This window comes from Girardinichthys multiradiatus, chromosome 21 (assembly GCF_021462225.1).
Source record: "Girardinichthys multiradiatus isolate DD_20200921_A chromosome 21, DD_fGirMul_XY1, whole genome shotgun sequence".
NCBI lineage: Eukaryota > Metazoa > Chordata > Actinopteri > Cyprinodontiformes > Goodeidae > Girardinichthys > Girardinichthys multiradiatus.
The window spans coordinates 17496187-17521308 of record NC_061813.1 but is presented as its reverse complement, the minus strand read 5'-3'; the positions used below and the strand labels follow the sequence as shown (position 1 = coordinate 17521308).

The window sequence follows — 25122 nt, the reverse complement described above, 5'->3', positions numbered from 1 at the left end:
TGTGAAATGATTTTCATTTGGGCCTAAGAAATCATTAAAAATATAGAACATCACTGCCCTCTAGTGGCTTTTATAAGACAACCAGATGAGACTTGAATAATGGTTGGCAAAATCTTGACGTTAGTAGCCAACGTCTGCTATGCCACATTGTACAAAGTTCTAAAGTTAAATAGAAGATAGATGTCAAGTATGAAAAATATAACGTAGAAACATTGATATACTAGTCATGCTTACTCTTGAATAGATGTGCTATGTTTCAGACAATATTGGAATAGCATGAGGATCAAAAGTTGCTAAAAAAATAGAATACTTTCGCTAAATGAGACACGTCACGTGAGTTAATTTGGTTTTTATTTTCAAGAATAAATGAAAATGTGATTGACAAATGTCTATCTCCAGTACATTCATAGAATGTCATAAAACACTCCAACTACTCCGATACTTTTCTTAAAAGGCATTAAAAACAGAAACTCCTACAATTCAAAGTTGCTAGAAGCAACAGCTTCCCCGTTTTAAATGCACGGCCTTTTTCTTAGGTCAACTCCCATTAGAATAATAACTCAAAAACAATGCAACACATTATGTGAGACGCTTGTAAGACTCATGTTTATTTGCACTGCCCAGATTGTTTTAAACTGTGCTGATTATTTTCAAGTATTCCCTTACTGTATATTCTGTGCTGGATACTGGTCTAAATATCTGCTTGTTCATGTTAGCATCACATCATTATCATCGTTTTCTGTGGACTACATTTTGTGGCACAGTACAAGAATAAAGTTTAAGTAAACATTATCTACATGTAGTAAGAAAAAAAAGAACAAAGCTGGTCTTCACAAATGTATATGCTAATTTGTTTACAATGCAGTCCCCATGCAAAACCACATGCAGTTTACAGAAGGTGCATGAAGACGGCCATGTTGACCATACATGAGCTTCACCGTTTCCATTCAGAAAGAGCCTGATGCTGTTTCCCCTGAATCCCAGTGAGAAATTCTTCCTTTTTATGACTATTGACCTGAAGATGACATCTGGCACATTCAGCTCTGCCAAATCTGTCTGAGTGCTTTGCCAGAAATAAACGGTTTAAGGGTTTCACACTGCTGAAAAACACCAAAGTAAATAAAAATCAAGAACAAAATCAAATGCTTTACATACTGTGAAAGGTCACATCATGCAGAGAGAGAGAATGTCAGGAAAACAAATGAACTTCACACATGTACAAAAAATTATAGTAAGAAAGGAGGGAAAACTCGACCGAACAGAAGCCCCGCCACTCATAACTTTTGTTGAAAAAGTACAACACAACAAAGGCAAAGTGATCACATTAGACGGGCATCAGACTTGGGAAGAACGCAGTTTTAATCACTGAGAAACACGTTTGTGTGTTTGTGTCGAGTGTCACACAATATCCACTGTGCAATCACACGTTGTTCTAAAATGGCAACAAAAAAAACAACAAAATCAAACACTGAAGACAGCAAGCCATAGTTAAAAAATTTTTACAATCCTTATTTCTGCTGAACTCAAAATCTGATGGGAGCTTTTTCCTCTAGAGCTCATGGGAATTGAAGTACATACAGAACATCATGAGTGGGCTGAACCCTTTATTTGAACCTATAACACTTTATGCTCAGAAGTGCTCCCATTCTTCTCTTAGCATGGAGCTGCTTTTATAGCAGAATTACCAAAAAAAATGACATTTTACCTGAAAACCTCCTGACCTTTCCATTTTTTCTTGTGCGTTAAAAAGCAAACAATCTTGGATCAGTTAAAAAGAACTCCAAAGAAAGGAACATTTTATGTTTCCCTGCTAAGTACAAATTAAAGGTGCCTTGAAGATCATTTGCTGAATTTGGTTTCTTAATCTTAAATTCCGTCGTGTTGGTTGAGAAATGTGGCTGTAGGGTGAAATCAACAGTTTGTGTTTAAAAAATGATACAAAAAGTCTAAATTCTCTTAATATTATCAAAACAGGGCAGACAGAGTAGAAGGATGCCAGAACTCTAAACAAATCTATATATTTTTCTCAAATTAAACACTCTTTATCATAACATCTTGATTCTTCTAATCATCTGAAATGATTCCAAACCTGGTCCCACTGGATCAGTTTCTCCACTACATATGTAATTTTCTGTGAAGAACACAATACAAAAAAGTGTCAATTATTTAGGCATTGCAATGCTTCCCCTCTCATTTGAAGTAATATCAGGTGGTTTTCATGCATCAGTGGCCACAGTATTTTCAATTTCTAACCTTGAAATGACGTCTGTGCCAACAGAACCGCTTACTGTAAGTATCCTTTTAGTGTTACCAAAAGTGCTTTACAAATCCTTTTTCCTTTTCACACAGTAGTTAACATAATCAATTTCATGAAACTAATTTGCCCTGACACCAGCAAGACAAAACGAATCAACTACCAACAGAGTACTAATGTCGGTTCAACCGAGCCTCTTGTTTTTCTACCCATGCAAAGGTAACCGAGATGAGGCCGATGAAACGCATACCTACCCCCCCCTCTGTGAATCCAGCTCGTTCGCTTCGCGTCTTATCTTATTCAGCGGGAACAAACTCGTGTCACTGACCGTTATTGTTGAGCATCGGAACAACCTTGAAACTCACATTTCACCATTTTCTCTCTGTTGCTTGATCAGCAGTATTAAAGCAAAACAAAATCTCCTGTTGATCAATAAGCATAAAAACAGCGTAAACTTGTGGACAATTTGTTGTCAGGCTAACAGTCCTTTTGTTCAGGGAGGATCTGTTCTGTGTTTGTGAATTGTTCATGAGAAATGAATTGGCCATGCACATAAAGTATTGCTAGAATGTCTTATCATGGCTTAGGTGCGACCACTTCATTGGCCCATTAGTACATCTAGAAGACATTTCTGCCGAAAAAAAAAAGAAACATTTCCTCATTACATTCAGTCCTGCAGGGTCAAGTCCTGCTCTGCTGCCATGGTAGCAACCTGAGTGTCCAAACTGCTACTGGCAGTGCACTGAGAGAATCGTCTCTTTTGTTGCAGTTTTTTCACACCACCGGCATCCTGGTTCTGTTAGTCCGTCTTTCCGTTCTCCTGAGGCGCTGGAGCTTTGCGGTGGCGCGCGGATCGCAGCACCTTATAGCAGCCGCGCGCAATCTTATGCATCCACATGATGTTCATGATGTCCAAACAGATACTGGAGCAGATCCAGGCGACGCGGCCCCCCCAGGGCACCAGGTAGAAGGCCTCGGTGCCGTAAACTGCAAACATACGACTGTAGTAGACCGGCATGACAGCGATACGGACCATGAAAAACACAACTGCCATGGCGACACCATTTGCCATGTTGGGGCGGGATGACTTGGGATATCCTAGTACCTCAAAGAACCAACTGAAATGAAACACATTTTTATGAGAACACTGAGTGACAGGGGGACAGATGTAAATATTAAAATGTTAAACCATTTCAAGTACCCAGGACTCTACATAATAGAAACCAAATACCTCTTTTGTCAGTTTGAGAGTTTAAAGATTCTATTTGTACATTAACGTGTTTTTTTCAGGTTATGAAAGGTAGTGTATGAATAAAAATGGAAACAGTAAGTTTACATTTGTTTCACTCCGATAGATGTTAGCAACTAAAATTTAAATTTGTACACTTATTATAGTAAGGTTTCAGTCTACAAAGGAACAAAGAAGAGCTGACTAAGCATTTTTACCCTTAACGGCCCAATCTAATGACCTATGTATGCGGGTAAATTACACCATCAGTTTCTCTCAAAGTCACAAAAGCGAGTTCAGCCAATTTATCATAAAAGAAAATGTACCAATTTAATAATAGACTATAAATTAATTAGAATGTTTCTTATGAATATTACAAATGAACTTTAAAGTTGGATAAGATGGATGCTGACCTAAATACAACAATGCCAAGAACAATAGAAGGGGTTTGGAAAAGAAATTTAAAATGACAGATCAGGTTTGTCTACATATCTGTGTTCAGAAGGCTGAGAGTCCTTCATAATGGAAATGTAAGTAAAAACAGACAAATGTCCTTCAGGTCGAAACCATGGCCTGGAAACAGCTCATTTGTCCTGATCTAAACTCAGGTCGAATTATTCTGAGCACAAAGGAGACAGAGTTAAAACTGACACCTAAAAGTAGTTCATTACTGTAATCTAGGTGTAGGAATTAATGAATAGGAAAACAGGGTTTGCCCATACCTGACGTGAATCAATACCCGAAGGTCAAAACCAAACTTAGTAGACCTGTTATTAAATATGACGCATAGAAAAAGAGCCACTCAATTCAAACTTTTAAGTATTCATACCGAAACCATCAGTTTCAACATATTTATATCAAATATTTTTAATGCTGTTCTTATATCTTATTACTGTTGTCGTTCCTAAAGGGAAATCAGAACTGGGTCAAATCGGCAGGTTGAAGCTTAAAGAGTACCGAAGATTGGAAATCAAACACAACATTCTGATTGGTGCATCTCTAATTAAAATGTGTCATAAGACAATTTTAGCTAAAGATGAGCAAAGATAAGATATTTTCATCCTCATCATAAAAATATTAATAATAATCGGAAACATTTCCATATAGACTGGGATCCCAGAAGCATCCTTTGTAACACATTTGACCATTAAATACTGAGATCATGACACAGTATAATCAAACAGTGCAACTCTTTACTTTAGTACTGTCTTATCCCCTGGGTCAACAGCCATAAAGGTCTAACTACAGGAGTAATGTCGTCATAGTAGTAGTGTTGTTGTCTTAAAAGTCTGTAAAACCACTTCATAATTTAAAGATTACTGTTGCTGTAGTAGGACTTCTAAGATGACTGAATGTGCATTTTTCAATTGTTTGCAGATGAGAGATAGATTTGGAGCTAATAAAAGAGTTTAGATGGTCCACCCTGGGCTCAGAGTTAACTGGAGTTATTGACAACAACATTTACACTAGAAATAAAGTGGATAATTCTTGATTAAAAATTAATTTGACACTTTCGACTGAGCCGAATTCAACTTGTCAGACAGGTAGGACATTAAAATATACATTTATAAACAGATGAATATATTTAATTTACAGAAGGTTGGTATTTGAGTTACAGAATTTTAAGTTTTAAACATACAGCATGAATATAAAACAGTGCAAGCCTCCAAGTGTGCAGTCTGTTCTATATGTTCCAGAAATAATGCATCGTCTAAAGATGAACAACTGTGAAAGATGGCCTGAGAAACCAGGTGTAACAGTAGGAAAGTACATACCGCTGGTTCACACATGGTGTGGAAAACTCAGCGAGCAGACGGAAGTTAGCAAAATAAGGCAACATTCCTTGGCCCTGGAAAAACACAAGGTAAGCACAAGAAGATAACAAAACATGAAAGGCACAAACACGAGACATTGAGTCACTTGGATCAGCAGCCATTGTAGCCCATGCATGACTTCCTCCATCCAAATAACATCTAGCTGAAGAATCATCAAAGGACAACAGCATGTAAACACTTCAGAAAGAACTGATTTGAACACATTTCCATTTCCATAATATACATGAAAAAAAGAAGAAATACTGCTATTTCACAGGAAATCCATGCTGAAAACTCGGATCCAATATAGATCCATCTGGCAGTTCTATAAATAGTCTCCCCCTCAGGGCCCAAGATACTTTCTCAAATTTTTATTAAATTTTTCAACCACAATTAGCCCCTTTCTGATTCCCACCATAACGGTTCTTTAGTACTGCAGAAATACTATGCTATACTATACTATACTATACTATACTATACCCTTGGAAGAAAAATCTGCACAGAGGTAAGTAAATATTTGCTATTCATCATGAGATTTGAATACTCTCTGAGGAATTTAAGCCAGTAAAGCTTTTGATAACCTTCACTGGAGTAAAATGTTAGTCAACCGGAAAAGTGATAATAAGACAGCCTCTATCAATATAAACATCACACAGGACTAAGAAATAAAGGCCGGATTCACTAGGCAACCTTGGCATCACTTCTACTGAGGCAATAAAATGTCTTGCCTCACACAGTTTCCAAATATCAGCAATAAAACTGTGATCGCGTAGCCTCTGAAAACCTGCAAACACAAGAGGCAAGATGCAGAAATGCCAACACAAAACCAGGCATTTTTGCACACAGTGTGGTACAGTGCATGAGTCAGTCATTAAATGTTGTGCAAACATTTTGCATATCTTACATAAAAACAAACTTGAACAATATAATGCAACGGTAAAAAGCTTTCAGCACAGGAGATGATGGGTGTCTTTTACACAAATACAAACACTGAACCAGCCACAAGTGAGGGAGCAATCAAAGCCATGCAGAGTAAATAGCATTGTATTTACAGGCCAATCATTACCGCGCTACCTAGCAATAACACAAATTCTGAAATAATGGTGCTAATACTGCACCATTTTCAAAACAAATTCAATTTTTAAGTTCTGGTTGAATAAAGGAGAACAGGTGTCATGAGTAACCAGTATCTGGAGCAACAAGCCCTATTGGTCCAATTGAGGCCTTAAGTTAAGGTAAGCATTAAGGTAGAAAAAAACCCCCCCAAAAAAAACACCACTATTTAGTTTCACCATAAGCATCCAACAAATTATAAAACATATATTAATGTTACCTGGTAAGCATTTTTATATTAGACTACAAAAGTATTCATACTCTTTTAAAGTTTTTCACATTTTGTCACATTACGACCACAAAGCGCAATATATTTTATTGGAATTTTATGATCGGCCAACACAGAGTGGCACATGAAAGGGAAGAAAAATTACACATAGACAACTTTGCTGTATCCCAATATGGCATGCTTAAAGTAGAGTTTTACTGACTTTCTTTCAACAATTGCTTTCTCCTTGCCACTCCTCTGTAAAGGGTGGATTAATGAAATGTAATGGAGCTGCGGATCTTCGCAGCTCCTCCAGAGATACCCTAGGCCTTTTCTCGGATTCTCCAATTATTGCTCTTTTTTTCCCCTGCCAGTCAATTTAGGTGGGCGACCATGTCTAAGTTTACAGTTGTGCTTTTTCTATTTTTGGATGAGGAATTGTTCTGTGAGACGATTAAATATCTTTGGAGAGTTCTTTTGGTCTTTATGATGCTATTACCTGACGTTCTCCAATAAACCTCAGCACAGCTCTATTTATGCTGAAACTGAGTGAGCTTTGAGGGTCATCAGCTGCACTGGATTTAATTTTGGGGTACCACAGTTAAAGAGCCTGAATTTATTGGTGCATTCACACCTGCCGTATTTGGTTCACTCTAAATGGACCAGAGTTCGTTTCCCTCCTTGTTCCGGACCTTTTTTCCGGACTTAACAAGCCACTGTAGCAGGGCATCATGAGAAACATTATCATTCCAGTGTTGCTAATGCCACTACTGCCTGGATACTGCAAACAATGAGCCATGGACAGACCTAGAGCAACGAGGAGACTTTGTGCCTCCTCGATATTTGGACTGAGACACACATAACCCAACTGCTAGAAAAGACACATAACAATGTGATCATGTTCAGCACGTTTAGCAAGGAAATGAAGGAGAGGGGGTTCGAGTGGGCCCCCAAACATGTTAAAGTGAAAAAACCTTGCCAAAGTTATCTAATGGCACAAGACACATTTAACAAGAGTTTTCCTCTGTTTAGAGGGCTGTGGAAAATGAATGTGAACCACACCAAACGAAAAAAATAAAGTCCACTTTTGTTCCCTACCAAAGGACTTTCCTGGTGTGAATACACCCTTAATGTATGCCACACTTTTCAAATGGTCATTATTAAAACATTTTGAAAACCATGTATCCCTTTCCTTCAACTTCCCAAATATGTGCTACTATGTACTGCCTTATCCAGTAAAATCCAAATTAAATATTCTGAAGTTTGTTGTTTAAATGTCAAAAGGCAAAAAAAATTGAAAGGGTAAGATTACTTTCGCAAGCCTCTGTAAAGCATGTGATAAAATACTTACCATCATGGCTGAAACAGAAGTTTGTGATTGAAACATACTTACTATGTGTAAAAAAAAAAAACAGGGCACATCTGCATTGCATTTTAGATATCGCTTCAAGTCATCCACCTAGCATGAGCATGCTAGTACCCCTAGGAACTGGTAAGTCCATACTGTGACTGGGCATCATATCTGCTCAGTACAACACAACAGCAATAACAGCAGACAAGACAGGAATAAAAAGTCCCCATCTAGATCATGGCCTGCTCTGTGTTTACTAAATGACATAACCGTCTGGTAGTTTTTGCATGAACAAAGATGACACAACCCAACTTCGTTTTTTTGTTTGTTTTTTTGGTAGCTTTTGCATGTGAGGACTGAAGAGGAGCCGCTCTTGTTAAAGTCAGCGAAGGACATAGAAACAGACAGATATATTAGAAGGAAAAGAAAGCAAGAGTAAACTGAAGACAAATAAGGAACACTTACAACACTGAGAAGTGAGCATGCATCTACTGTTGACAAATTATTCATTAGGCTTTATATAACAGTTAAAACACACAAAAACACAGAATAGGCTACGGTGAAACAAACCATAAATGACTTGAACAACATTCAGATCAAGCCATTTGGGACTGATAATAAGAGCATAGTGAAAAGATCCAAACTACACTTGCTTTGACTTATAAAGATGCACTAACATCAGCTAAAGCTTCTCATACAAATACTTTTGGGCTTAATATTTAAAATCTTTAGGAGCATTTGACATAAACAACATAAACACACGGTGACAACATGTGACGGATCTGACTGAGAACACACTTAAATAAAATGCTTTTGGCTTTTTATTATTGCAGATGCCAAATATAAAGCCTTGCTTCTGCAGCTTAGAAGTAGCCTGAGAAGACAGTGATGAGTGTCCAGTGACAGTATGGCCTACTACATCTCATTATCGTACCTTTTAAAAACAGGTGTTTGCTCTGTTTCTGCTGATGGAAAATAGTTCTACAATCAGTCTTATTATCAAGGCAATTATTATTGCTGTTCATAATGACATAAAGGAAGATAGAAACAGAAAACCTAATGTATTAAAGCAACCAATCACTGGAATGAAACAAAAGATCTGAGTGAAGATCTAGTTTTTATAATGTATGATTGATGCACCTGTTCACCAAAACTTTAATAAATTTGTTAAGGTCATACAAAGCAACATAAAGCATGGATCCTTATTCAAAAGTTGTTTCAAGACTCAAAGGCAGAGCGATGCACAATGTATGTCCTCCTGCTGTTTTTGCCTTCAGAGAAAATCCAGACCTTTTATTGTCTTGGGGCAAACTGAACTGCAACTGTGTAAAATCATCTTAAACCTCAATAAATCCATCCATCATTGTATCTGTAAAGAGACCTAACTATCTTAGAGAGCATAAGTAGAAGAAGTAGAAAGCAGAACTGGACTCTGGCACAGAAAAAAGACAGGCATAAGGTACCGTACATAAGAAGGGGAGTCGGTAATAAAGTTAAAAAGGGTTTGTTTGCATGCACAGTAACAAGAAAGGGACCCTGCCTGCGTAGGATGTTCAGAACTACCAGCATGCACACAGTGAGTACAGATCAGCCTTCATCTGTTTTAAGCTCGGGAAAGTTCATCTGACAATCAGAACCGTCAGAAGGAGTTAGTAAAACAAAACAGAAGAGAACAGAAATTGTAAAGGCAAAGTGGGAGGGGGGAGGAGGAGGTGGGGGGAGGTTATCAGCCAGTAACATCACGGAGCATTCCATGCAAAAATTACCATAGTCATCCATTTCCTGTAATTGTGCGTCAGGCCCTGTCGACCTAGAGGGTTTCGGAACCAAGAGTGAACAGCAGTGCAAATAAAAGGCTGGATAGGCTTAACTATGGCCACACCTAAGATTATTACATACAGTACAATTGATGAAAGGATACACCTTTTAACTGAACATGAAAATAATCTTTCTTGTTAGGAGCACAGCTCTAACAGAGCTGAATTTGACATGCCCTGGGACGTATTTTGTCTTACACTAAACTGAATAAACTGAGGATGCAAGATTGTTTCAAGAACATGTTTGTTCTCAGTGCCAACTTGGCTGCCATACAAGGCAGAATGCATTGTTTCAAATTGTCAAACACTGACCAATGAATCATTCTCAGCTACTTGCAGAAACCTTCATTTTGTAGATTTCATAGTAAAAGCAGCCAGTGGGGTAAAACATCTCAGAAGGTTTTATTATATTTACATATAGTGATATAGTTTGGGATTTATTGCTTGCATAGACAATAATCACACTCATCATACTCACAAGATGTAAAGAAACACTGCTAGTAGTTCTACCACCCAGTTAAACAGGGACACAGCTGTTCACCCTTGGTTGTCTCCTTCCCATCTTGCCTGCACATTCTGCTATTGGACAATAGGGCACTCACCAGTACATAGTAGTAAGCATACAATGCTGCCAGATGGTGAACTACAAAAAACTTGTCCCCTATCGCCTTCCAATAGTAAAATATAAGCAGCAGATCTGAAAAACAAACACAAAAAAAGCATGAAATCATGATAATTAATTTAAAGCTGCTGTAACTGAGATACAATACACCCAAAAAATGCTCTTCAACACTACAAGGATAAACTCCATGTTTCCTTTACCTGATATGAGGTAGCCTGTTGTGATTGCAACATTAATCTTCACCAGTGTAGGGTCTCCCCTAACAACACAGACACACACTGGATTTAGGAATTTACATTTCAGACTCGTCCAAATGTAGCAGACAACCTGGTCGGCACAATGGTTTCATCTCTTTTATCAAAATTTTTCTTGAAACAGAGGGATACAAAAAAACCCCAAAAAAACAGAACTTTAAAGCCATGCAAATTCACCCTTCATACTGTTTAAAATAGACAACCATGAGAGTGAAATTGTTTGTAATCGCTAACAAAATGCAGATTTACAAAGTTGCAAATGCAATGAAAGCTTTGTTATGTTTTAGTATTATGATTATATTATAGTATTATAATAGTATTATAGTTTCCAGGTGATTTCAAAGTGTTTCTTCTGACTGAGGACCTTGGACTATTTTCTGAGCCTTTGTGGGAAAACTTCCCTTTTTTCCTGTTAAAGGTTTGTATGGCTTGTCAATCAAGGGTAAATATACGTTTTGACAAAACATCATCCTGGAAATATGTCCTTGGTTAGACAACTCCAATGTGGCAGCAAACCAGGAAGAGAGAATGAGTTTTTGAAGCTGGCTACCTTAATGACACACCAGAGAGAGTGTGAAGCTTAGACCCAACCATGCCATGTGTACCTTCTATAAGGCTGAGCTGGATCAACTGGGCCCTGTACGACTGTTTGGGGAAAATTATTTGAATTGTGTTCATTAATATTACGTGCTTATAGGCCTACCAATTTCCTTAGAAGGTAAATGCTTTATTTCTACACTCTGTTACTGCGAGACTCTGCCTGCAACTACTGTAGTCTCCTCTGTCGGCTGATTCCAGTGAAAGTATGGTCTGAACACCTGAGAGCCAGCTAGGCGGGGGCTGAAGTAACCAAACAGATACCAGGTAGGTCAAGCATACTGTGCTGTCTGCTGTGACATAATCAGGTGTCAGAATATTGGACTCAAATTCCTTCCCTCCCTTTTTGATTATAGCAGATAGTTATCAGATCACATGGGAGATCTTTCTAAAACGTTTCTCATAAAAAGTCCGATGAAATCTGAATAACAAAGCTTTATTCGTTGAGTAACAAAATGCCGAACACATTATTTTAGACTTATACTTTTTATTTCTTATCATTATAAGTAGCTGTGTGTTCTTTCTTTGTTAGTTGGTTTATTACTTACAATCCAAATCAATCAAATGCATGTACATATATTATAGTTTGATTGATAACATTTACACCAGATTCATTAGTGGCTCATGGTGAATTTGTTCATACCCTTAGATGACAAATGCTCTAAAAATAGAACATAGCGCTGAAAAAATGTAAAGGTAAAAGAATTGACTTCAGATTCATAAATCGATCGTAAGACAGATTGGTAAACATATTAAACTGATTGCTTACTTAATCGCGCAGTTGTATAATTTAATATAGCACTAAAGGTCTATTACTAGTCTATAACTAATGTTATTCCTAACAAAAACGACTTACATTACATGTTTCTATTACAAAGGAACAAACTGTCTAATGGGTGATATAATTTGAGTTTAAACAGATGTACCAATTTTGCTAGCGCTCTTGAACTTCTTACAAAGAGCAAACACAAAGTGTGATTTACATCTTCATCAAGCAGATAAAGGTCACAAGTCAGTTCATGTGCTCAAGCTCTTCCAACAGCATTGAGCTGCTCTGGAAACATCATCCAGCTTTTGTTGACCTTTGCACTCGAGCAGATTGTACCATGGTGATTCACAGCACTAATGGGTGTAAAATGTCAAAGAGGTTATGACATGCTACTCTGGATGCCAGCTAATACTATAAAGTAAAATTACTTTGATAGCCTGGAGCTTTTTACAAGAGTCAAACACTTGCAATGGAACCAGCTGTGTAATTATGTTATTTTTTCTTATTTTGTATACAATAAACATACATTCTGAGCTATTTATGCTTTACCACAGAGCAAGTAAACTCTTATTTTAACACATCATGCATTTACCTGCCTGCAAGGTTTATGGTTTGGGAAGGAGTGAAAAGGAGGCATTGACTGCCAAACTCTTTGAAGACTCTAAACCCTACACCAAGCCCATAATCACTGCTACATTAAGCTCAAGGTCTAGTAGACTACATGTCCTTGTCATGGCTTATTTATACCAAGATGCTTCTCCAATTTGTCAAGAAAATGGAAACCGAGCAAAAACCTTGTAAATGCAGTGTTACAAACATGAGATATGCAGTCTCACCAGACTGGATCTTCATTGACGGCATCATCAAAGAACAAGATGTAGAGACAGAAGATTCCCACCAACAGTGCGTGGAACGTTGACACAGTCCTGGGGAAAAAACATGAAATATACCATTACATTACAATCTCTTCACTGTCAAAAGAGATGCTGATACATCACAGGCCTAAAAAAGAAGTAGCAAAGGAAAATGTTCATTTAATAAATGTGCCTTGGAGCTGTTCTTTGGTTTTTGAAAGAGGATGTTTTAGTACTCATTGTGGATCAACTAATTGCATGTCATGATTGCACACTGATTCAAACCTATTAGACTGAGAGATTAAATACAGCTGAAGGGTCAGGGAGAGCAGCACAGAGTCCCATGCAGTCATTCACATTGGCAGACACTCCAGCAGTTGTCAGCAGTCACTCAGGGAGACAGAGAGACAGCGACTTGGTCTGTGAGACTGCTTAAATTGAATCTGTAAAGTACAGGGATTTCTACAGGGATCCGCAAAGCTAGGATTCATCACCACTAATCATTAAGTTTCATTTGCTTATCGCCCACAAGGCTGTTTCAATTTAACAAGACCTCTCATGAGTAATAAACTGATGATGAAAGGAGATGAAAATGAGGATCACACTGATCGCGCTTTTGTAGCAGACATTGTGTGGCAGGTCTTCAAGATACAAACACAATCACATCACAATCTTTGGTTGTAAGTGTGAAGTTCCCATCACACATCAGCAGAAACAACGTTTAGTTGCGAATGTTAGAGAAAGACAGAATTCTTTACACACTGAAGCTTTTTTCTGGCTTTTTTTTATAAGGATAAACTTAATAAATGATAAAATAAATGAATCAAATAATGACTATTATTGCAAATTATTTAAAAAAAGAATCTAACTTCATCCTGTAAACCAATTCAAACAAACTATTAAATATTTGAATGAAAATATTCTTTACTCTTAATACTGTATTGTGCAAACGTATTCACATCCATCTGCACATTTTATAGCATTACATCCTAAACTTCAGTGTGTTTTATAGGAATTTCATGTTATAGACCAACGCAAAACTGGAAAGAAAATAATACATGGATACTCAGCATCCCCGCTGAGTCAGTACTTGGGAGAACCACCTTTTACTGCAATTACAGCTGCAAGGCTTTTAGGATAAGTCTCTACTAATGTTGCACATCTAGAAAAGGAAAATTATGCCCATCATTCTATGCAAAAGAGCTTAAATTTAGTCAGCCTGGATGCAGATTGGCTGCTACTGATTTTGAATTGAAAAAGGCTGGATGTTGACTGTGGTAACACAAAAATCCCCACAGCATGGTGCTGCCCCCGCTGTGCTTCACAGGGTAGAAGGTGTGTTCAATGCCATACTAAGAGGTTTTGACCAAACTTTAACTGGCCTCCTATTACTGCAGCTCCTCCACAGTTACCATGGGCCTCGGCTACTGCTCTCCTTAATGCTCTCCTTGCTTGGCCTGTCAGTTTAAGTGGATGGCCACATTTTAGTAGAATTGCTGTTGTGCCAAACTCATTCCATTTTCAGATATGAGACTGAACCGTGCTCCATGAAATGTTCAAAGCTGATGATAATCTAACCTAGCTTCAAACCTCCACTCAGTGTTAGCACTCGCATATCCGGTGTAAACCATACTCTTCGTGGGCCGCACGGTGGTGCAGTTGGTAGCACTGCTGCCTTGCAACAAGAAGGTCCTGGGTTCAATTCCTGGCCAGGGGTCTTTTTGCATGGAGTTTGCATGTTCTGCCCATGCTTGTGTGGGTTCTCACTGGGTACTCTGGCTTCCTCCCACAGTCCAAAGACATGCCTGTTAGGTTAATTGGTCTCTCTAAATTGCCCTTAGGTGTTTGAATGAGTGTGTGCGTGGTTGTTTGTGTGTTGCCTTGCTGGTGACCTGTCCAAGGCGTACCCCGCCTATCACCCATTGACTGTTGGAGATAGGCCCGCGACCCACTATGGAATAAGACTGACTGACTTTGGTCTTCGTAATGCTGTTTGTTCAGCAATATTCTCTAACATGCCAATGACACTATCACAGAGCAGATCCATTTATGAGGTTAAATTACACACAGGTGGACTATTTAATAATTAGGTGACTTCTGAGGTCAGTTGGATTTTACTTAGGGGTATCAAAATATAAGAGACTAAATACAGATGTGCAACACACTTTTTAGATTCTTATTTAGATCAGAAACCATGTATCCCTTGCCTCCCTTTGCGTTGGTTTATTATTTACCATCCCAATAGAATGTGATAAAGTTTGTTGTATTGTGACAAAATGGGAAACGTTGAAAGGGTGTGAATACTTCTGTAAAGCACTGTATCTAAAATATATCAAAATGCACATATAAAAGGATCCTTTCTTCTTGGAGAAAGCAAAAAGATATAGTCTAATATATACTTTTTATATCTATAAAGCAGTCAAAAAGCTGTGCTTGCTGTGACAATCTCAAAGTAAAAAACAAACAAACACGGCTTTAGAAGTGTTGAAAACGTACAAACCAATAAAAAAAAAAAACAGTTTCGATGCTTCAAGCACTTTGAAAGAGTGAGATGCAGAAACATTACAACACAAATTGAATCAAGGGTATGAGTCAGATGCTGGTGTCACAGCAAAGCTAGGGGCTGAATGTCAACTCATATCTTTGGATCCAGTGAACACAAACCTCCTTCTGGGCAGCATGAATGCAATGTTACCGAGTCTGCTGTGCAATGGGGATGTAGACATACACCTCAGAGTCACCACAGACGTGAATTAAATCAGGTCACCTTGAGTTCCACTCCACCTTCTGCTTGTCACTGAGGCCCATGAAGTCGGGGCTGATGCGCATGGACATCCAGGGGCTGACTCTGTGGAAGAGCCACTGGAAGGTGAGGAAGCTGGTCACCGAGATGGTGAGGATAAGCTGGCTGAATGGGTCCATGGCCACCCCACCCCACTGTGGGAGAACAAAGAGAAGAAAGGTCAGGATCAAAATCAAGTGGGGAAAAGAAAAGGGTAATAAAGACTGAGATCTAATTTAAGAAAATGTTTTTAACTCACCTTGGACTGAACTGATTTTTTCTAAAACTTAAAAACCTTCCTATGACCTATCCATTTATGAATACAGTATCTGTTACATAATACATAAACGAGTTGCAAGTAGTACAGCTCCACGTCAGCACTGCATGGCAGAATCTGTCTTCACTGCATGTGTCCACTACAAAAAGTGGACACATTCACATATTCCTTTTCATATTACATAACCACTATCACTGTGGTAATCACAGTCAGATCACACTGTTACACATTCATATCATTCACTTATAATACCTTACTTCTTTTTGAGTGGCACAGCTGCACCTGGGGGCCACCATAACATGCAGATAGATTGATCAATCAAAGCCCTGTTATTGTGGCTAACACAATATTTGCTTTGACAACAGACACCAGGATGGTATAAATAAGGGCACAAACGGCCTATGCACAGAACGGAGGACAGATACAGCCTGCTGTGCACATACTGACACATGGTCTACACACAACATGCCACTGAAATGTTCTCAAAGCTACAGATGGAGCTGCTGTTGGTGACAATTTGTTTCTTGAATCTGTCCTCATTCACTGTCGGAATCTGTGAAGGTCACTGAGTCACTATGAGACACTTGTGCTCTGGATGATAACCTCAGAGAAGGCACGACATGTCCATGGGAAAGGGCTCAAGTGTAATCAGTTTTGCTGAATTACAACAGAATGGTGCTGTTGCATGGCTGATAAAAACTTTTTTTCACATTCAGAATTTTGCACAGATTTTGTAGAATAAATTTTTTTAACCTGTATAACGTGAGCCAGCACTTTTTGGGTGTCCTTCCTCAAACTTCCAAACGTTTGCAGGAATTTTGATCCATTCCTCCTTGCTTGCACAAACCTTTTGACCTGGGACTCAGATCAGGGTAGTGTGACGGCCACTCCAAGACACTGACTTTGTTGCATTTATTAAGGTTGTATGCTTAGAGTGACTGACCGTTTGGAAAGCATGTTTGCATCTAAGGTTTAACTTCCTGGCTAATATCTTGAGATGTTGCTTCAATCTTTACAAATAATGTCCTTTCCTCATGATTCCATTTATTTTGTGAAGAACACCAGTCCCTCTTGCTGCAAAACACATCCACAACATGATGCTGCCACTCCCGTACTTAACAGTTAGGATAGTCTTCTCAGGCTTACAAGCTTCCGCTTCTTTCCGTCAAATGTACATTTAGTCAGTATAGTCAGGTAGTTTAATTTTTTTTTATTTCAGCAGTCTCAAGAAACGAAGATGTTTGCCCATGAGGGAATTTAAAATGTAATCTTTTTCACATTTTTTTGGGTGGTTGTACCGTATTTTCCGCACTATAAGGCGCACCGGATTATAAGGCGCACCTTCAATGAATGGCCTATTTTAGAACTTTTTTCATATATAGGGCGCACCGGATTATAAGGCGCATAGAATAGAAGCTACTGCAGTCAAACGTTTGACTGGGGTTGCGTTATGCATCCACTAGATGTAGCTGTGCTAAAGAGAATGTCAACAAAACAGTCAGATAAGTCAGTCAGTCAAACTTTATTAATACACTACAAACCAGCGTTCTGATAACTCCATTCACTCTCATGGTAAGGTCTCCTCTACATAGAATTCTATTGAATAGAGCCAACCGCACGTTAGGAATGCATTGGAGTCTATGAAGTTGAAGTTGAAATCAAACGTTAGTACTGTTAACCTTTCCTGTTTCTGTCCCCTGACCGTAGTCTGATGACACAGAGGAGACGCTTTCTCCAGGGCCGAAGTTACTAGTTTCCTCGGGGTTAACTCCCTCACTCATACGTTGCTGAGTTGAGCATGAAGGAACAGCATCAAAACACTGAGTTGTTGACGAGATTCGGGGTTCTTTTTAATGACTTTGCAGCACGTAAAAACACAGGGCTTACAGACTCATACACCGCTGCTCCGGTCGCCGTCTCTACCCACCCCACACACACAATAATACCGACGTCACTCCTTCACTCTTGATTCTCAGCTACGGCAGCACACAGCGCCACCTCTGTCCGGAGGAGTAATGTCAACATCTTCCATACACACACACGAAACATACACCCCACACACTGAGCTTCTAATCACATATAGTTCAGGCAATTCCTGCAACAGTACATTCAAACGTTATACACACACAAGTGGTGTTGGACTAAGAGTAAGCACAGTACAGGTGTTTACCGCTATTACTTCGGCGACGCCCCTGACTACGGTAGCCGTAATGCTGCAAGCGGTGCGGCTTTGTAGTTTACCAGTCGTACTGAAACATTTTGACAGAGCGCCGTGTACAACCAGTATGGATCAACCAATTAACCAATTGATCCATATATAAGGCGCTCCGGAGTACAAGGCGCACTGTCATTTTTTGAAAAAATTTAAGGTTTTTAAGTGCGCCTTATAGTGCGGAAAATACGGTAATTACTTCTTCCTCACTGAGAGGCCTTTCTGCCCATGTTGGTCAAAGGCTTGTTTCCTTGTGGATTGTGACACTTTCTTACCAGCTTAAGCCAGCATCTTCACAATGCCACAGAACCTGTTTACTTCCTGAATAGCATACTGCCGAACATCCCCATGGCATTTATACTTGCATATACGTACTTATTTGAATGGACAACTAGAAATTTTATCCACAGATGAACTAGAATTGTGGAGGTCCACAGTTCTCTTCCTGATATCTTGTATGATATCTTTAGATTTTTTAATGTTACTCAAGGACACAGCACCATGGAGGCGTTACTTTGAAACATATCTAAATGTAAACCTCCATCTAACTCAACTGTTGTGAATTGACTTATCAAGAACCTTCAAAGCCGTGACATCAGGAACTGTTCAACGGCACAATTACCTTAGTGTTTGTGAACTTTTAAATTTGAACAAAAGCAAAAAAAAAATAATCCCAAAAAAATCGCACTCATTATTCTGGCATTTACCAGACACTAATAATTTGGTTCTGATATGGAATAGGAGAAACTTAGTCTGATTACATGGATGCAGTGGGGAATAAAAGGTTATGTTTCTTTTTGAAAAAGTGTATGTCAGTCTGTGGTTTTAACTGTGTAGCGCAGAATTGCAAATTTTGACAGTACTAAAAAGTTTTCTAATTCATTCTGAGGGAATGTGAATTTTGCATTTGGTATTTCATGGCAATCCACTCAGCAACTATTAAATAATTTGACAAAACCTTGGGGTGGGTGTGATTGAGCTCAGGGTATTACAGCGATTTGACCTGCTTATTATGCCAGAAAGCCAATCTATACTTTGAGAGCTGAGGACATCAGTAAAAATCTAATGGAAAACCATCAGTACTTTACTATCTTATTATGACCTGATCTAAAAAGTACAAACAGGCCATGTTTATGCTTTTCATGCTGATTATGTAATCATGCATCAATGCGTTCCTATAACCTCTACATTCACTAACCTTTTATTTCTGAAGCGGACAGGTGGAATCTTTTTACTTTAAATATTTGAACATTTTTAAACTAACCAGCCATGGATGTACCCCGTTTTTATCCGATGTCACAATAAAACACCAATAATAATGGCTTACCTGAGGTGACAGTTTAACAAGATGCCATGGGGTTGCCATATAAATATCAAGAGGCCTGTTACCATGTGTGGAAGAAAATTAGAGAGCAACATCATGCATATTTCAGCTCAGAACCTAGTTCTTGAAAAATAATTTTAAAAAATCCCGCAGACACAACCCTTGCATCTAGATTGGTCTCTAGAAAGCAAACAGATCTAAAATTAGCAGCACTATATGTGCTCGGGCTTGTGGCCTGTAAATGTATGCCAGGGACAGAAGTCCACAGAGGCCAATGCCCTTTTTCTTCCTGGTTTTGCACACGTTTTATTGGGTTATTTAATTCTGCAAGGCGGCTAATTCAAAAGCAAACTTCTCTGAAATACATCTGAGACACGTGTAAAAATGTAATGATATCTTTCATGAAAAGAAAACCGTAGCTAGTCTTCCAGTACTATCATAAACACATATTTTAGTTATGGTAGCTTTAGTGTTGGCAGTCCAAAGGACCCTCAACATGCACCTCGCTGAAAAACCATAACCATACAAATCTCATCAGACTATACAGACTGTGAGGCCAGTTCTAGAGTGCATTCTCTCTACCTGCATTTAATGCATATTTGAACAGAACATGGTCCAAGGTATATAAACTGTACATTGTTAGAGGGACTCTTTAAGACATCTGGGAGAAGCCACCTTCTAGCATGCTTACTACAAACTGAGGAGGGTTGTTTTACATACACATAAGTATGTCTGAGGCCTGCAAGTGCAACACAAGACCCCTTCACCAAGGGCAAATGGTGGCAAAGGTCACCATTAGGGCACAGAGCAGGGAGAAAAACTGCTTAAGCTCGGGAATATATCCCTACAGGTGAATATAGGTGCAATTTACTCAAACTGAAAATGATACGAGTGTTAAAAAGGATATTAGGAAATCATAAAAATAAAAACTTTTGTTAAACACTTCCTGTCAGGTTTCTTCACAATAAGTGACTGGAGAGGTGAGTAAAATGTAATGTAAGAGGAATCAAACCGTTTAGATTTAAGCATGTTTACTAAATAAACATCTAGATATGTCGCAATATACAAAAATCTAAATTAGGTCTGTCCTCTTGTATGATCTGGGATAAATCCTGACCTGACGCCAAAACAAATTCCTTGTATGTCCAAAAACGTACTTGGCAATAAAGCTTTTCTGATTCTGATTCTGATTCTGATTCTGACAAATGAAACGTAAAGTAAGCAGGATCTGATTTTTTTTCCAGGAAAACCACCTTGCTCTCCTATATCTCCTTATAAGCGCTGGTAAACGCGCTTGCGTAACGTCTGTTTTAACGAGGAAACTGTAGTTCAAAGAAAACAGCTCATGGCATGTTTGCGTCCCTTAGACGGGCTTGTAACTACCATGTTATAACCCAAATCATAGAGCCGTTCATATGTTTCTGTAACGCGAAAAATGGTTGTGTAAACGCCAGCTGAAGCAAGGCCAGTTCACACCGCAGTGCCTGTCCAGATGCTGGAATCGGACGAGGAGAAATATCGCCGGCCTAGTGGCGTCTCTGCCTTCCTTTCCACACAGGCTGCATGGAAACAGACAACATATATATTTAAATATTAAAACATGGTCCTCGGACTCACCTTGCGACTTTCATTCAGATGATCTGCTCCTCGCTCTCACAACTGCTTATGGTTTCCAAGGGTCGCACGTCGAACCGCGTATGCTGCATGAGTCAGAGCCACAGCCATGTCGTTTCATTTTAAACAAGCGAGAGGACCGCAGCAGCCAGCCTCCAGCTCCGTGTTCACCACTGACAACAGCAACGACAACAACAGCCGGTGTGGAGGCAGCTCGGAGCCTCCGGCAGGTTCAGCCGTGTTTAACGCGACTCCTAAACGACAGGAAGTGTGCATAACTGCTGCTGCAGAGGTGCAGATCGTGCAGCTCGACGCTCGACTCTACAGAAGTGCTGCTGCTGGCTGGGAGAGTGGGTGGGTGGGTGGGGGGGGGGGGGGGGGGGGGGGGGGGTACATGAGGGGGTGGGAGGTGGAGTTTTCAGTCGCTTGAGTGTGAGGTGACTCTCCTCTTTTTTAACGGGCTCACGTTTCATCTCAGTTCTTAAAGACATACGCACTATATATATATATATATATATATATATATATATGTATATATATATATATATATATATATATATATATATATATATATATATATATATATATATACACACATATATATATATATATATATATATATATATGGGGGGGGCACTCAGAGAGGCGAGGAAGGGACTGACTGCAGGCATCGCGAGGGCCAAAGAATTCAGGGTCACTTTACCACCAACGACCCCCGGCGCATGTGGAGGGGCATCAAGTGCATTACGGACTACAACACCAGGGATGCACAATGCAACAAGGGCTTCCTTCTTCCCAGAGGCACTCAAAAGGTTCTATGCCTGCTTTGAGGACACTGACACCTCCACCCCAGCACCATACTTACACCACCACCTGGTGATGTGCCCCTCAGTGTGACCACAGCATGACTTCCAGGGAATCAACCCCGGCAAGGCTGCAGGCCTCAACAACATTCCAAGGCGGGTACTGATGGACTGCACACATCAGCTGTCTGAGGTGTTGGCGGACATCTTCAACACCTCACTGTCACTGGCACTTGTACTGGGACCTCCTTAAACACCACTACCATTGTCCCCCTCCCCAAGTGCTCCAGTTACAGGCCTAAATGACTACCGACCTGTAGCCCTAACCTCGGCAGTCATGAAGTGCTTTGGGAGACTTAGTGATGACTCATATCAAGGACTCCATCGACATCAATGTGGACCCCCATCAATACGCCTGTAGGAAGAACCGCTCCGCTGACAACACCAACTCATCCATGGTCCACACAGCCCTTACCCATCTGGAGAGCAGTAACTTCTATGTCTGTCTACTCTTCTTGGATTTCTCCTCAGCCTTCAAAACCATCATCCCACAGACCCTAGTTAAGAAGAAGCTCTCTCCTCTTGGACTGAGTCCCACACTGGGTAATTGGGTCCTGGGCTTCCTGACCAAAATACCTCAGACTGTCATGATCCACAACACTGTTTCCTTTTCCATCGACCTCAGCACTGGGTTGCCCCAGGGCTGCATGTTGAACCCCCTCCTGTTCACTCTGCTGACATGACTGCCCACCGAGACATCCCAGCTGTCATATACTGAAGTTCGCAGACAACACAACAGTAGTGGGACAAATCACGAATAACAATGAGTCCAAATACAGTGAGGGGGTGGAACACCTGGTGCATTGGTGCAGAGAAAACAACTTCTGTATGAATGTGAAGAAGACTAAGGAGATGGTGGTGGAGTTCAGAAGGGACAAGCGCCCTCTCCCTCACTTGCACATTTGAGGAGCAGCTGTGGAAGTGGTCGCCAGCTTCAGGTACCTGGGTGGGCACATATCCAATGACCTCACCTGGAGTGCCAACAGTTCCCGTCTGGTCAGGAAGGCTCACCAGCGTCTCTACTTCCTCAGGAAACTGAGAAATGCTGGACTTGGGAGCTTAGTCCTGAGGAGCTTCTACCACTGTGCAGTGGAGAGCATCCTCTGCACCTGCATCACTGTATGGCACGGCAGCTGCACCGCTGCTGAAAGGAAGGCTCTGCAAAGGGTGGTAAAGGCTGCACAGAAGACTGTGGGGAGCAGTCTTCCCACCACCTCGGACCTCTACACATGCAGGGGGATGGCTGTTTCAGCCAATCCCCTCAGTCAGGCGACTAAGGAGCATTCAGAGCAAGACCACCAGGCTCAGAAACAGCTTCTTCCCTGAAGCTGTTAGACTGCTGAACTCGAGCCACACTCTGTAGACTCTCTCACTACACACTGACCTGCACTAAACACTTCACCCACCAAAGGTGCAATATTAAGGACTACCTCATGATTTACATGTGTATTTAGTACTTTGCAAAATTATTTCAGCTTCACCATTTAACTGTGTATACTTTTTTGCTCTTTGCTGCATACATTTTTACTGATTGCTATATTTTGTCTTTTTATTGTTAGCTTCAGCTTTGTATGTTAGTTTTCTTTTTACGTATTATATATATATATATATATATATATATTATTGAAAGACAAATGTTCAAGATAACAATTCCGTTTTTAAGTTACAAGTTTTCCAAGTTTCTTTTTGCATCTAAAGAGGAAAAATAAATACAAATTGTATATATATATATATATACACATTTGTGCGTACCTACATACATACTCATACATACGTACTCAGACGTACTCATGCATTTCGATCATAGGTGTGTGTAATGTTAGAATTATGATTATTGATTAATTAATTTTTATCAATAATTATCATTAAAAATCATAATTTGACAAAGTTAATTTCTTAACCAAAATCCTCTTTTATGAATCGAGACCAGAGATGTCTGGTGTTGTAATTGTGGCTCAACGCCTTTGATAATTACAACCATTAAATACTCTAATAATTAATAACTATTACCAGAGATGTCACTGTTTAATCGACCGCTTCTGCCGAAACGTGTGGAACTCCAACCTTATCTTGACTGACGAATCACTCTTGCAAAAATATCTAACTAAACAAAATAAAGCAAAACAGCAGTGGGTGCGTATGGGGTCAAACCAGCAGTTATGGCAAAAATGAGAATATGACAAAGGGGGTGTGGTGGTGAGTGGAGGTTGGGGTGCAGCTCAAACTGTAATTCAGTTCTACTCAGCCATAAAAACAACTCTGCGCGGGCTCAGCACACAAAGAGTTATAAAACTTTTGGCGGCAAGCTGGTAAGCAGTAAGGTTGAAGACAAAGAAAATGGTAAATTTCACCATGAGGTTATTATAACAGTCCAGTTACACAGTGCACATGCGCACAGGTGTTTGCACGGTAAAGACACACTTGCAAGACACGGCGGTCTCCAGAAGTACCAGCGAGTTTCAAAACAACGGCATGCATATACAATTCCGAACACATTAGACTCTAATCGCACTAAAATTCTCCTCTACCCTGCCCGGCTATTCCTAATAAAGAAATTTAAAAAAATTAATAAAAGGATGTGTTTTACTTTGTTGAAGCCTTCCTTCTGAGCGGAGGTGAGAGAGGAAGGGGAAAGTTGGAAGTTAATGTGCGTCCACAGTTAACTTCAGGAAAAGTGGTCAATCTTCGTCCTTTGTCCTCCTTGGCAAAAAGGAAAAATATGAGCTGACCATCAGCAGTCGACTAGGACCAAAACAAGGTGGCGATTCGTCTCCTTGAAACTCCGTGGGGTTTTTTTTTTGGTTACGTGTTAAGCTCACGTCTTCGATAGGCAAAGTGAAATTTCTGGCCTTCTTATTCCAGAAACCTCTTTTATGAATTTTTTTCGTTGGCCAACGAAGGAGAATAAATGAAATCCACTCGGGACTCTTCTCCAGGTGATGCTTCAGATGTTGGTAACCGTGTCACGGTCTCCAGCTGAAGGCAAATGGTGGGTCGTCTCATCCTTTGTTATATAGTTGACGGTGGCCTCAGGGCTGCGACGCCCCTGTCTTATCAGCCACAGTGGCCGACGGGATCTGTAGGAACGGACTGTCCTGGATACAAAATGGCCGAAAACGCCAGGAGGTCTGGTGGCGTCCAGCAATGTGCAAACGGTCCAATATTCAGC

At 39.8% G+C, this 25122-nt stretch overlaps 1 protein-coding gene across 1 annotated transcript; it reads right to left on the bottom strand.

The window, feature by feature from the left end:
• Window positions 1-334: 334 nt before the first annotated feature.
• LOC124857958 (TLC domain-containing protein 4-B-like) lies at window positions 335-21443 on the bottom strand. The gene is made up of 7 exons (XM_047349585.1): window positions 21094-21443; window positions 15649-15818; window positions 12864-12953; window positions 10608-10666; window positions 10388-10482; window positions 5258-5331; window positions 335-3372 (listed from the first exon to the last, which is right to left on the bottom strand). The coding sequence occupies exons 2-7, from the start codon at window positions 15801-15803 to the stop codon at window positions 3054-3056; spliced, it is 792 nt and encodes a 263-aa protein (XP_047205541.1). The 5' UTR covers window positions 15804-15818; window positions 21094-21443; the 3' UTR covers window positions 335-3053.
• Between the last annotated feature and the right edge of the window lie 3679 nt (window positions 21444-25122).